The sequence below is a fragment of the Bidens hawaiensis genome, unplaced genomic scaffold, assembly GCF_021521415.1.
Source record: "Bidens hawaiensis isolate Kalapana, Puna unplaced genomic scaffold, B.hawaiensis_p1.1 tig00002414_1, whole genome shotgun sequence".
In the NCBI taxonomy this organism is placed as follows: domain Eukaryota; kingdom Viridiplantae; phylum Streptophyta; class Magnoliopsida; order Asterales; family Asteraceae; genus Bidens; species Bidens hawaiensis.
Window position 1 is genome coordinate 3,252,537 of NW_027491131.1, and position 14,808 is coordinate 3,267,344.

At 32.0% G+C, this 14,808-nt stretch overlaps 2 protein-coding genes across 2 annotated transcripts; both read right to left on the reverse strand.

Annotated features, from left to right (window-relative positions):
• Positions 1-2,445: 2,445 nt before the first annotated feature.
• Positions 2,446-4,164, reverse strand: LOC143619120 (uncharacterized protein At4g28440-like). The gene is made up of 2 exons (XM_077091130.1): positions 3,939-4,164; positions 2,446-2,836 (listed from the first exon to the last, which is right to left on the reverse strand). The coding sequence occupies exons 1-2, from the start codon at positions 4,150-4,152 to the stop codon at positions 2,649-2,651; spliced, it is 402 nt and encodes a 133-aa protein (XP_076947245.1). The 5' UTR covers positions 4,153-4,164; the 3' UTR covers positions 2,446-2,648.
• A 5,354-nt stretch (positions 4,165-9,518) lies between these two features.
• Positions 9,519-14,338, reverse strand: LOC143619121 (carbonic anhydrase 2-like). Its single transcript, XM_077091131.1, has 8 exons — positions 14,206-14,338; positions 13,126-13,174; positions 12,712-12,828; positions 12,312-12,365; positions 11,616-11,701; positions 11,163-11,268; positions 10,430-10,594; positions 9,519-9,571 (listed from the first exon to the last, which is right to left on the reverse strand). The coding sequence occupies exons 3-7, from the start codon at positions 12,730-12,732 to the stop codon at positions 10,433-10,435; spliced, it is 429 nt and encodes a 142-aa protein (XP_076947246.1). The 5' UTR covers positions 12,733-12,828; positions 13,126-13,174; positions 14,206-14,338; the 3' UTR covers positions 9,519-9,571; positions 10,430-10,432.
• Positions 14,339-14,808: the final 470 nt, after the last annotated feature.

Here is a 14,808-nt window from a genome sequence, read left to right on the forward strand (position 1 = left end):
CTTGATTGACCTCTCATCATAAAACGCCTAAAGTGATTTGGTGTGCGTTGATTAAGGTTGCTACTTGCTACTATCTAATGACTTTTGTTTATATAGAATTGTCTTTTTCTTTTGTCGAAAAAATGTTTTGAAATCTATACTATTCGATGAACATGTGTTCACCGGTTCCTCGGGTCAATCCAGTCTTAAAAATTGACCATCTTCAAATGATGAATGCAACTATGCTAGCATCGATTCTTTCCAATTATTTTCTGCTGCTGCTGCTGATAATAATAATCATCATCATCATCATCATCATCTTGTCCAAAATTAAACATCCTTGCAAACTATAATGGGCTTTTTGTATTTATTTTACAAACGTGAAAAATAACAAAAAAGAATATAAAAAAATTAGTGAACGATTAAAAAACAATAAATAATTGTCAAATGATAGCCATTCTTTGATTTTATGTCAACTAAATACTATTCAAGATTAACAAAAATAAAATATTTTTGAATACAAATCAACATTTTCATTTTTTGTCATGATAGAAGTGGACAAGAAGTCGTCGATCAGAATTAGATATTACGTTATGCATATACAACCTATAACGTTTCTTTTTATAATATATTTAATAACTATTTTCTGTGTGTAAAACAAATTCCATTATGCTAATTGTTATAGTTAATGATTTGAAAGAAAATCTTTTCGATTGTAAAACCGAATGCTCTGTCAATTCAATTCACTAATTGGAATATCTTGAAAACCGGATATCTGATTATCAAACCAGCCGCTCTATCAATTCAAGTCATTTATTGAAACAATCTTAGGCCATGTGTTGTGGGAATTAACCCGACAACATCCCACATACCAACTCATACTTTAGCGCCCCCAACAACACAACATAGGGGCTTTAGCCCTTTCGCCGAGGACGGGTACCAGGCGCAAGCCCTCTTTTGTGTGCATGTGTTTTTTTAAATATCCAACCACTTTAACATAAAACCCCATAAACCTTGACATCACTATAGAGCCCTTTCTAGTTCTACCAAGTCTATTTGACTAAACGTGACAACTATTTTTCATCTTAAAGCACATTGTTTAAATTAAATTAAAACAAGTATCACATTATCAATATCAATCATACCCGGTAACAATCCCACCAATAGCAAAGCTATAAGTAGGGTCTGGGGAGGGTGGGATGTAGGCACACCTTACCCCTATCCAATAGAATAAAGAGGTGGCTTCCAGAGAGACATTCAGTTCTAAAAGTCACATGTATGTAAAAATTAACAGGTAATCAAAGTTCAATAATAATATAATTAATAGTAGCATTTTGTTTTGAACGGCGACTTTCTCAGTTAAGTGATAACACGACAGCATTCGTGGCCCCATCACCCTCGGTCCAGACTATGTTGACATTATCGGGACCCACGCTGGAACCTAAGGATCATTTGGCATTCCCGGTAAAACCTCCGCTCACCCCGCCTGAAGGCACAAGTTTTATCCATTAGGGGAAATCCGGTCAGCATCAGGGATCGAGCCCGGGTCTCCCCGTGTCTTCCCATCCTTTGCCTGGCCAACTGGGCTAGCCCAGCTGGTTAATAGTAGCACTTAATAGTAGTGATAATAATAATATATAGATATATTGAAATACTAAGAATAAAATACAAGAAAGAGACTACGCAATAAATATGAAAAGAGAATAACATAATATCGTGTGACCAAAATTAAGTAAATAGAAGCACCTAGGGTGTTACTTTCTCCTTAAAAGTCAATAACCTTAATTCTACGTCTCTAAAAATTTTTATCCTCAACCATGTCCTCAGAGAGATTTAGGTCTAGCAAATCATGTCTAATCCTCTCATCCCAAGTCAATTTAGGTCGGCCTCTACCCCTCCTTCCCTCTATAGTAATGTTTTCTACGGATCTAACGGGATTCGTTGCGTGTCTTCTCTTCACATATCCAAACCATCTCAATCTCCACTCTTTTATTTTGTCTGTTAGCTATCCCTAATCACATTAAATTAAGCAAATTAAATGAAATTTATTTACTCAAATTAATATTGATCATATGCAGTTTTGTTGGCTAAACATCAAAATCTTTTACCGAAAAACTCACGAGACCCTTAGTTTTAAAAACCTCAAAACCTCGTAAAATCATCTCAAAGCCTTTAGACAAAGGTCGAAATTGGTCAAATATAAGGTCTGAAGGAGGCTCGAAATTGATTAAAAGGCTCACACGTAAAAGAGACGAAAAATATGCAACTTTTGGTTGTACATACTACATAAAGCTTATTGGGATGTATATCGAGCAACGCCTCGTGTACATGTCGCTCTCGCCTTCGCTTTCCAGACCTAAACCCCTCGAAGCGCCTCACACTTTCTTATCACGGGTAAAAATTATCCAAAAAGAGAGATTGTAATCAGATTTTAATCATGTAAAATCATGCTTAAAGAGCAAATAAAAAACAAATGGTAATAAATAAACATCAATAACTTTCAACTTATATGGTCTCAAAAGGCTACTTCTCATTTCATAATTATCCAAAACAAACACTTTTCAGTACTACTAACAGACTCTAAATTAAAAGCTGTAAATAAACCGCCCCATAACACGGGCACATATGTTTAGACTCCAGGGCGAACACAAGGGCAAAACGGTAATTTCTCACTCTTCAACGGTAATAAGCTCAAACTCGATAAGTGACAAATTATTTTCTTCCTTAACAGAAAAATCAGCAGGTTCGGTAACTTCAACACGACCCCATTTGTCAACCGCAAGTCTCATTGACCCTCTGTACATGTCGATTTTTGCATTTCGCAAAATTACAGTGCTACCCTCCTTCATCGCGTCAACTGAGAATTTACATACTTTTGTGAGTTTTATTACATTCTATAAATATGGAGGTAGTGTTACATACTTGAGTTTTATTACATTCTATAAATATGGAGGTAGTTTTACACGGAGTTTTAAAAGCCGGTTTGTGCCAGCCGGTTGAACAGGTAATACCGGGTTTCGCATATCAGACTGGTATTTTTGGGTGGTCTGCTAGAACATCAAACCGGCGGTTTTTTCTAAAATACCGGTTAAAACCGACAAACAGGGTTTTAAGCCCAATAGATTTTTTATATTTTGCGACCCATATTTTTAAAAGTTTACTTTTAACCTAACGATTAACATTGAAACGAGTAAACTTTTGAATTATTTTTTGAAAATCGAGTGCTTTTGTATTACTTTTTTGGGAAAACACTATAGAATAGTAACCAAGTTTCAAGTTTGTACCAATTAAGTCACTCATATTTTGTTTTGTCCCAATCAGGTCACTCAACTTTCAATTTGTCTCAATTAGGTAACTTAAATTTCAATTTGTGTTGTAAAACGAGAGGGACGACTACTATATTATCGTAAGTGATGCATTTACCGACAAAAAATAAAAAAATTTGGCTTTAATGACGTTTAAGTAATTTATAAACACATAATATGAAGGTAAAAAAATATAGTATTAGAACATTTATTGAAAGTTGAGTGACCTAATTGAGAAAAAATTGAAAGTTGAGTGACCTAATTGAGACACATTGAAAGTTGAGTGACTTAATTGAGACAAAATTGAAAGTTGAGTGACCTAATTGAGACAAAATAAAATATGAGTGACTTAATTGGAACAAACTTGAAACTTGATTACTATTCTATAAAGTTGCCCCTACTTTTTTTTATTAAAGATCAACTTTTGGATTATTTTTTATTATGGAATCATATACTTTTGGGTTATTTTTTTGAATTAAATTTGTGTTTATTTGAAATTACAAGGTAACTATTCACCCCGGTTGAAGGTTCAACCGGTTGTAATACGAGTTAAAAACCGGCTTTTAAAACATTAGTTTTACAAATCTTTTCAAGTAAATGTAATAACTGATTACAATATCTTTTTTTGTGGAAACTTATTAAATAAAATCATACCTTGATCATTTCTAGCAGTGAAAACAACAATTCCAGTTTCATCACCAACCAAACATTCAGCAAGACGCATGTTACGACCTTGAGCTCCATTGCGACCTCGTGTTGTTATTGCCTTTGAGCTAACAACTTTTACAGTTAGGTTAAGACCAAAAGCACCGGGACGAAGTTGGTTGATCTTGATGAAAGCTGGTTGCTGCTTAATTTGTTCAGCCATTTTCCAACAAACCCTAAAATAATATTTTCCAAACAATAAAATTAGTTAGAAAAGTCACCAGATTTATATAATTATCATATCTACACGTCGAATCCAATGATATACTTATGAAAAACACACCGTTTCAAGGCTCGGTCAGTATAAGATTTAGCACTAACAACCTAAAGTTTTGTTGTTTAGACTGTGTAAGACTTTATAAAAAAGTGTATTTGGCTGCCAAACAAAGATATATGCATCGGCTTAAACTACAAAAAAAAAATTCCAAATTTTGAATGCGATATTGTGTATGATACACAGATACGCAATCATCTATGAATATTGATTGTTTGATACTATAACAGTCTAAAATTAAGATATTTTCCTTAACTAGATGCTTAGTTGTGTAAGAGGGTAATAAAGATGATTGGCTATCAAACAAAGAATCATTAATTTAAAGATGTATCGATACGCCTAGGAGTGTTCACAGTCCGGCTCAGACAGTTTTGGTAAACATTTTGAACTGAATTGCTAATTAAGATTTCGGAAAAACGAAATAACCAAACTCATTGGGTGCGTTGGCTCGACCGCTTTCTTATTTTTTCCAAAAGCAGTTCATGATATAGTACATATTCATAACGCTAAACTCTTAACAATAATAAATGTTAGCAGCTAGTTCCAGATTCCAAACCCTCAAAACAGAACCGAGAACCACATCCTATTCAAACTGGCCCACTTGCTTCAATTTTGGGCGGTTCCGTCGGTTTAACAGAATTTAAACACCCCTAGATGCATGCATAAACTACACCTACAACTAGTTTTTTTTTCTAATTTAAATGTAACATTGTGTATGCATGTATAATGATCATCAGTAATAAGATTAAAACAGGCGACTTCTTTCATAAATTAAACTAGCGTCTTTTTCATGATCTGAATAAGAAATGGCAAATATTCTAGCTTTTATACCTCCATTTCATTATGTTAATAACCGCTCTATTAACTGATCCGAACTGATTCGGTAATCATTTTTGGTTATGGGTAAAAACAGAACCAAAGTTTGCTCACCAGTCTAAAACTAGAGGCAGTTTTTCTAGGTGTATAAATGCATGATGGTCATCATCAACAATAAGATTATAACAGACAGTATCTTTATGAATAAAACTAATCGACTTTCTCATGATCAGAATAATCACAGTTGACAAATTTAGGCGTATATGTACGCAGCAATCGATCCAAAAGAAAATATGCATATACATGCGTGAAGTTCAAATCAAACTAATTTTAAAACAATTCAACAGGCACCTTGAATCCTAAGCATTCTTCTAGCGTATATAACTCAAATTACACGAGATCAGAACCCTAATTCAACAAATATCTTTATAAACAAAAAAAATGTTGAATTTTTCATGATACGAATAACAACAATTGGCAAATAAGGTAATAAAGATCGACCCACAATCAAATACACAAATACATGCATGGAGTTAAAACTAAACCTAATTTTCGAATTATAAAACAACTCAACAAGCAGCTTTAATCTAAAGCACTCTTCTGACTTATATAACTCACATTAGATCATTTAATAAACAAGCTCGATCCAGCTCGTGAACCTACACAAGTTTTTTATGTATACAAGTTTTATATTAATATAATATAATACAATCTAATATAATATATATAAATAACATATATTATAAAGTTATAAATATATATATATTTATAATTTTATGATATATATTATTTATATATATTATATATTTATATTTATAATATGCAACTCTAAACAAGCGGCTCGGCTCCACCCCAAGGCATTTAATAATCGATCCACAATCAAATACACCAATACATGCATGAAGTTAAAACCAAACCTAATTTTCCAATTTTAGCACAATCCAACAAGCACCTTGAATCTCAAGCATTCTTCAGACTTACATAACTCAATCACATTAAATAATTTAGTAAACGGCTCAAGCCAGCTCGCGAGCCTACACAAGTTTTAATATATAAAAGTTTTATATTAATATAATATAATATATAGATAATATATGTTACAAAAATATATAAAATTTGTAAACATATATATATGCAAATCATTATAAATATATATAAATAAAATAATTAATAAACAATAAACGAGCTCGAGCTTTAAAAATGAAACTCTAAACGAGCTGAGATCGAGCTCTCTTAAATTAAAACGAGCCGAGCTGCTCGGCTGGCTCGGCTCCACCCCTAGGCATATTGTACAACAATTGATCCACAATCAAATACACAAATACATGCATGAAGCTCAAATCAAACCTAACTTTCCAAATTATCCAATTCTAATTCAATTCAACAAGCGGATTGAATCTAAACTCTAAAGCAATCATCTAACGTATATAACTCAAATTATACGATTAATCGGCAATTCCGTACGATTTTGATCAGATAATTAAATGCATAATCATAACTCTAGTCTCGTAGATCAGAATCTGTTCGATCGTGCAATTAACAAATTGGCGAGTAAAATAATAATAATTAATATAAATTATAAATTGACTGACTGACCTGAGTTTACGAGTACAAAGGATTATCGGTACGATCGAGAAAAAGTGAAGATCTGAAATTGATGTAGTGTTGGGTTTTTATAGTAAGGGTAAACGAATCCGGATCCCCTATTCGGATCCGTAAGACTTTTTTATTGTTGTTGGAATATGTTGTCTTAATCATGTTAACGTTAACTTTAAAGTTTGACTTGGACGTTCCTCTGAAAAATTATATCGCTAATCGTCACTTGACAGTCGTGATGGCATCACAAAAGCAGAACTATCTGGCGTAACACACGTAGGGCTGCTCGAACTCGCTCGTTCGGAGATTACTTGAAAAATGCTCGCTCGGTTTTTCGCTCTATTGTAAACAAGCCGCTCTGTTGGTTTGGTTTGGCTCGAATTTTTTATTTATTTTATATATAATTAGATATGAGCAAATATATAAATATATAGACAGCACACATAAATATAAGTATACAACTTTTTATACACTTTAAAATTTTCCTAATTCCATTAATTTTATAGTTTTATTTATTCGTTTCAAGCTTTCATAATACCAGAAGTTTGTTTACATGTTCATTGTATCTCAGTTTAAATATATTTCTTATGAAAATTTACAATCTATTACACGTTTGTCTGAAAACTACTAATTTGTTTACAAAATATATTATTTACAACATTCAGACTTGTTTCTTATCAAAACTTTTAAAGTGAAAAGGAAATAAATAATGATCGAAAATCGTCTATGTTCGATCGAAAAATGTGGCTCAGTTTGAATTTTAGCCTTACGGTTCGATTGTAAACGAGCCAAGAAACAAGCAAGCCTTCGTTCGGCTTGGCTCGTGAACAACCCTAAACACACGGTGGCCCCAATTCGGATCCGTAGTTATTTAGTTGTTTATTCATGTATTTTTTTATTAAAAAAAAAGAACATTACTTAGAATTATCTGATTGAGTCTTTCTAAGACTGGATGTCAACTGTTTATACCTATTTTGACGATTCAGACCTAACTTATTTAGAAACATCTTTGTAGAGGAAGCCCACCATTATGAGAATACACCTTTGTGTCAGGTTTCGAATCTAGGATCATAAGATCATAATCTTAACCATAGCTCTCATATCATTGGATCAAAAGACCGGCCGCATTCCTTCATTGGGACAAATGAAAATGGAATATTATTTTAAGTTTTTTTCAATAAAATTAATATTACTAACTAGTTTAGTTGTAGCTAAATTATGTTAAGAATATTTTTGAGCTAGATAAAAGTATTGCATGTGACGAAAAGAGAAAGAAGTGATGCATGATATCCTTCTTGTGGCTTGTTGGTGTATTAGGAAACTCGAAACAATAATATATTTAATTACGAAGACGTCTTGATTCATGGAATTATGGAAGCAATCAAGATAATCGGTTTCCTTTACATGAAAAACAACTCTATATCAAGACTATCAAAGTATGATATGTAACCTATCGATATCAAGATATGTGAATATGTGTTTCTCTGCAAACAGTTGAGGGTCCGAGTCTCATTATTAATGCTCTTTTACTCTTCAAATATTTACTTAGCCAAAATATTATGAAACCAAATATACTCATTTTTGTTTAGTTTATAATATTCAATTATCCATACCATTCTGTTTAACACTTGGATTATCATGTGGGAGTTTAAATGTAATAATAGAAAGTTAATGATAAAAAGAGGTCATACTATAAAGGGAAAATCTCATAGAATAGTAACCAACTTTCAAAAGTGTTCCAATTAGGTCACTGATGTATATTTTCTTCAAATCGGGTCACTAAATATTCAAATCAAGTCTCACTGATTTTTGTGTACGTCAAGAAAGAAATGGATGATAAGATGTGGGTGTCGGAATTTGCAATATATGTGGTTAAATTTAAAAATTTTAAAAAAACGTTAATTATATTAAAATTTAAAAATAAAAAATAAAATTCACGTCGCCACTCAACGTCAACTTCAAAAAAAAGATAAAAAGATTTCCTATGTGAAATAGAAAAAAAATTGGCTAAAAACATGTTAAAACTTTTAATTTAATCAAACACGAAAGTTGAGTGACCTAATTGGAACACTTTATAAAGTTAAGTGACCTAATTGGAACTCTTTTGAAAGTTGGTTACTATTCTATGAAGTTGCCCCTACTATAAATTATATTTCAGCAAAAAACAATTATATGTTAAATATATTCCTAATTAGAGGTGTTCATGCGTCGGTTAAACCCGATGAAACTGCCTAAACTAGACGTCAAGTTTGTTTCAAGGTCTAACTAAAAAACTACGGTTGTCTGGATCGATTGATGTGTTTTCAATTTAGACAAAAATCGAGCGACCATGAACATGATACTAGTATTTACAAAAGCCGGTCGTTACACTTTCAAAGTAATGCTTTCAATTACAAAGCATTCTCGCTTTGGTTTTAAAGAGTTTTAAAACAAATTTGGCTGACGGTTTAACCTAAAAGTTACTAAAACTAGGCCATGAATACCAATGTCACTTGTAGTTAACACATGTTTGTTACAAGCATATATTATGTAAGAATGCACGCGAGAGTATCATTACACGCGACTAAAAACCATGTTTAATATATTTAACGTTTGATACAAGTTTTACTATTTTAGACATGTTTGCTTTCATCATTGTCTCTTTTGATTCCGTCATATGTCAGTCTTATCAAAACACGAGATGTTACACATAGACCAAAACTATATGAAATAAAAAGACAGATAATCGAAACTCAAAACATATATTATACATATATAATGCATACCAAAAACTTTACAACTTTTGATAAACTCCAAAACTAAATTAAAGACTTTTAAAGCACAATTATAGGATATTAATATTTGCATAGTTATTGTATAGATGTGAAGCTAGTTATGTTGATGGAGAGTAAGATCACTCTCACAAACCCTAACTCCAGTGGCGGACCCAGGATTTTTTGTCAATGGGGTCCCAATTTTTCCGGTTTACAAAATTTTTCGGGTCGGTCGTTATTCGGGTCGGGTCGAGGCGAGGAACACAATAAAACACGGAACTATGGTGTCATTGGAAACGAGTAAGTAGAAAGAATCTAAATTACAAACTAGATGAAACATACACTTTTAATTCATACCCGAAAAACATGAACATAATCTATATATATGGTCTTACATAAATTACAAACTAGATGAAACATACACTTTTAATTCATAGCCGAGGGTCTCTCTGGAAGCCACCTCTTTATTCCTTTGGATAGAGGTACGGTGTGCCTACATCCCACCCTCCCCAGACCCTACTTATAGCTTTGCTGTCGGTGGGATTTTACTGGGTATGATTGATTGATTGATATAATTGACCAAAACATGAAAAATAACTCTAACACAAATAAATGATTAATTATAATATACATACACAAGGTAAATAATAAAAGAATATGCAAAATCCATGTTAACATTATATATGTTGCATGGTGATAATGACTATATGAGAGAAACTAACAAAAAGCACAAATACCCAAATTGAATAACTAAGACTAGGATATTAAAAAAACAACAAAAAAGGAGTATGGTGGGGCTTAAACCTACAACCTCTCACAAGTAAAACAAGGGACTTTCCACTGTACCAGTTCAATCTTAATAGTATGGGTTCCAAGTATTAATTTTTATGGGGTCCTTACAAAATTTAATATACCGTCTCTAAGTAATTTTTAAAAAACATCGGTGTCCCGGGACCCAGATCGGACCTATGTGGGTCCGCCCCTGCCTAACTCGGTTTGACACGTTAAAGTAGAGATGGTGTGATGCCAAAGTCAAGATTCCAAAGGTCAAAAGTCCCATTCACAAAATCATAATGTGCTCCCTTAATTGATAGCTTTTTGTTGGCCAAAGCTTCTCTCACAAATGGATATGTTAATAGGTTCCCCAAAGATACATTCACTGCTTCCTGTATTTATTGCATAAACACATAACCTTAGGTTAAAATAAAACGGATTAATTCAGTATGTATTTAATTAAGAACGGTTCAAATTGGAAAAACGACAAGAAAAAGAGTAGTTAATGAGGTTTGGGTGTTTAAGTCAGTTAGAGATTACACGGTTCACGGTTCAGTTTTGACGGGTTAACGATTTAATGTCTAGTACCACGTTTTGAAACTTGGTTACAGTCGTTTGACCGTCCTATTTATTTATTTTATTTAACTAACTCTAATATGTGGATATGTATATGTATTATATTGACCTTTTTTGTCATTTTAATATTTTAATCCAAACTAACGATAAAAAAACCCATCGAAACCTAACCAATAAACTTGTCAAACTGTTAATACTGGTCCGTCCAGTTGATCCAGTCAACCCCACCAGTTTGGTTTGTTTACCAAATCGTAGTTAACGTTTTGGCCCAAAATTTTATCATAACTTTCTATCTTAGTAATGATAGATAGTGTACGAATACATCACTCGTTAATTTTATTCCGGTTATAGTCTAAAAAATGTTAATAAACCCTTTAAACATACCTTCTCACACTTGGTATGCAGATCTGAGTTCTCTAAATCGCTGCAGTCTGCTTTCACCTTGCTCTTAGCGGGCAAACCGATTTTAACCCATTGCTCAATGAAATCACTGATCGTTTAAAATCCGAAACATATTTGTTAACATACAACCAATTTTAAATAAACAACTGTAAGAACTACATATAAAAATAATAATAATAATAATAATAATAATAATAATAATAATAATAATAACTTACAGCACAGAAAGAATACTGAAACCAGAGTGGTTTTTCTAGTTAATTTTCAAATATTTTTAATTAAACAATATTAAAAATTTAATTAGTAGTAAATGATTTTCAGCCATCATGCAATCCTCATAAGACAAAACAATGCATATGGGTCACAGATTATATTTGTGTTATTAATATGTTGTGTTATTCTTATACTAAATGACATATCAAATAATTTATTTACCTAGCAGTGGTTCCATCATCAGGGATGTTCATGAGTCCTTTAATTCCACCACAACAACTGTGTCCAATAACTACAATATTCTCCACCTGAAAAGACAATATTAACACAACTAACAAATATTAAATGCTATACATAAAAGATAACTAAGTAAAACTAGTTCAACACTTCAATTTGAGTTCTTTTAAATTAAACGAGCCGAACTCGTGTTTAGTCAGAACTCTTAAAATGCTATACATAAAAGATAACTAAATAAAACTAGTTCAATTCAAGCTCTTTTAAGTTAAACGAGCCGAATTCGTGTTTAGTCAGAACTCAACACATTTACAGTCCTAAAATGCCATACATAAAAGATAACTAAATAAAACTAGTTCAATTCAAGCTCTTTTAAGTTAAACGAGCCGGACTCGTGCTTAGTCAGAACTCAACTCATTTACGGTCCTAAAATGCTATACATAAAAGATAACTAAATAAAACTAGTTCAATTCAAGCTCTTTTAAATTAAACGAGCCGAACTCATGTTTCGTCAGAACTCAACTCATTTGCAGTCCTAAATTTTAATAATTTTGCTGTTAGAAAAATGAAATGTATTTAAAAAACTAGTACTAAAATTGTTACTCTTTAATAATATTCACTATGTTTAGTACTACAAGTAGATATAAGTTGAATTATGGAACCACAAAAAGTTTTAATATTCACCTTTAGGTGCAACACTGCATATTCAATGGCTGCTCCAGCTCCAGAGTGCTTTATCTACACAAAGTGAGTTTTGACTTTGATGAGTCAACAAAGCAATAAGGAATCCAACAATTATTGAACTACATTGATTATTGATATTCAAAGCATCTACTTGTACTTTCAATGCATTACATAAAGTCAACTTTTGATATTTTTTTGTGCTTGTTATAAATGTATTATAAAGTGATAACTGATAACGCTTACGCTCGCCCATTTGGATCCATTTTAACTTAACAGATATATAAAAGTGACTCGTTTTTTATAATTTGAATTGATGTTAATGAAAATTATTTAAATCAACTCCTTTCGTGACGAATGAGTCACGGTTGTCAGATTTACTCGTAAGAGTTTGAATTAATACCGTATCATAAGGAGGAACCATGTTGGCGATATTTCTCACCACAAAGGCTTCACCGGGTTGGAAATCCAGGATGTGTGATAGACAAACTCGAGAATCCGAGCAGGCAAACACCAAAAACTGTGTTATAGTAAAAGCAAGAAATTAATTGTCTATAAAAACTAAAAGCATGATTAGAAACTTGCATAGTTGCATTATACTTATTTACATCATTTAATTATATATTTTTGTCATAAAATATAAGTGCTATATAAACACAGTTTATGAAAAGATAGTTGCATGTCAATTAAAGTGTACACAGTTTAAAATTTTACAAGTAATATAATTTACTGTTAAGTATGGTATTAAAAGTATATTAAATAATGTAATATAGATAATGCATTCATTGGTTAAATATGACATAGAAAGAAGGTTTACCTTGGGCTTTTGGACTTTGGCCAGCTCACCATACAAAGTGGGATTTGTTCTGCACAAAAGAAAAAAGAAACATAAAAGGTCAAACCACATACAATTTAGTCCATAATATATTTAGTAAGATATACAAAGAATTTATTACAGTGAACATGTTAAGTACAAACTTAATTAGCTAAGATTAACAATAGCAATAACACTTGTATGTTGAAAAGTGTATGTTATGTAACCGTTTTATGTATCATATTGTTTATTCGTTTTTTTTTAATTTTAAAATTAAGTAAAAGACGTCCATGTATAATTGTATACTATAAAAATAAATATATCTTTACAATCATAAACATTATTAAAAATGGCTCTTAATAATTAGATTTATGCATTCTTTTCAAAATTAATAGCATATCAACTTTTTATGTTTTTATTTAAAAGTCGATTTCAAGATCCCGGAAAAATAATATTCATGAAGAAAAATCATGATATTGACTACACTTTTTATAAAAACGTAAGAACGCAATTCCCAAAATGACCCAAAAGATAAGAGAGAATCTCAAAATAGCACTCTTTTTTTTTTAAGATTCTATAAAAGTCCCTTCAATTCTGTCAGCTCAGACGACTTTTGAACAAAAACCGTCGGCTTAGATGACTTTTACGAAACCCGTCTATTCGACCAACCTTTTCAAAACCCGTCGTTATTGAAAACCCGTTGTTTTATTCAAAAACAACGGGTTCAGAAACTCGAATTTCAAAAACGACGGGTTTCGTAACGTTATCTGAGCCGACGGTTTTCGTTTAAAAGTCGTCTAAGCTGACGGATTTGGAGAAACTTTTATGAAATCTTGAAAAAAAAAAAGGTTTGCTTTGGGATTTTCTCTCCTTTTTTTATCATTTTTAAAATTTTCCCATGAATTTAAGTTTAAGGGTAGTGACAAAATGCCAAAATGGAACCAAAACCATGTGTTCCAAATAAAAGTGGCAGTACAGACAGCCCAACATATAAAATGGTGTGGACATTATGTTCAGAAAAAGGACATAAATTATTTATTTCAGTACTAGAAAAAGGTAAATAAATAGTGTGAATAAACATACTCGAATTTCTCTTTTTTGAACCGAGCAAACCCCTCTCGGATCCTCTTCTCCGGGTTAAACTCATTGGCATCTTTGGCCCCCAACTCCACGGTGAGCTCTTTGATCTTTGCGGCGGCCACGGCTAGAAGGTCATCTTTCTCGCTGCAAAATTGTCAAATCTTAGTGTCAATGGTGATTAAGTTTGGCGGTGGGCATGGGCCGATTTTGTTTGGTTTTGGGCTAAAACCGAACCAACAATCGAATGTTAGTTTTTGAGTTTTTGAAAACCATTAGGTTTTTTCGTATTTTTATTTTTTTCATTTCGGCTTGAAATTCTTGAGACGAGGAAAAAGGTTGTCAGAAAATAATGTATTTCAACCTAACTTTTTTTAGTTAAAATTAATAAATTATACTTCAGTAAAACTATATATTAAAATATTATAAAGTACTTAAAAGTTTAAAATAAATATAAAAAGTCAATATGTCAGGTTTGGGTATTTCAGTTTTTGTTACAAGCAAAATCGAAACCAAACCATAATTTTGGTTTTCACTAAAATATAAAACTAAACTTTAGGTTTGGTTATTTATGTTTATCGGTTACGTATGCTTTTTTGGGTTTCCATA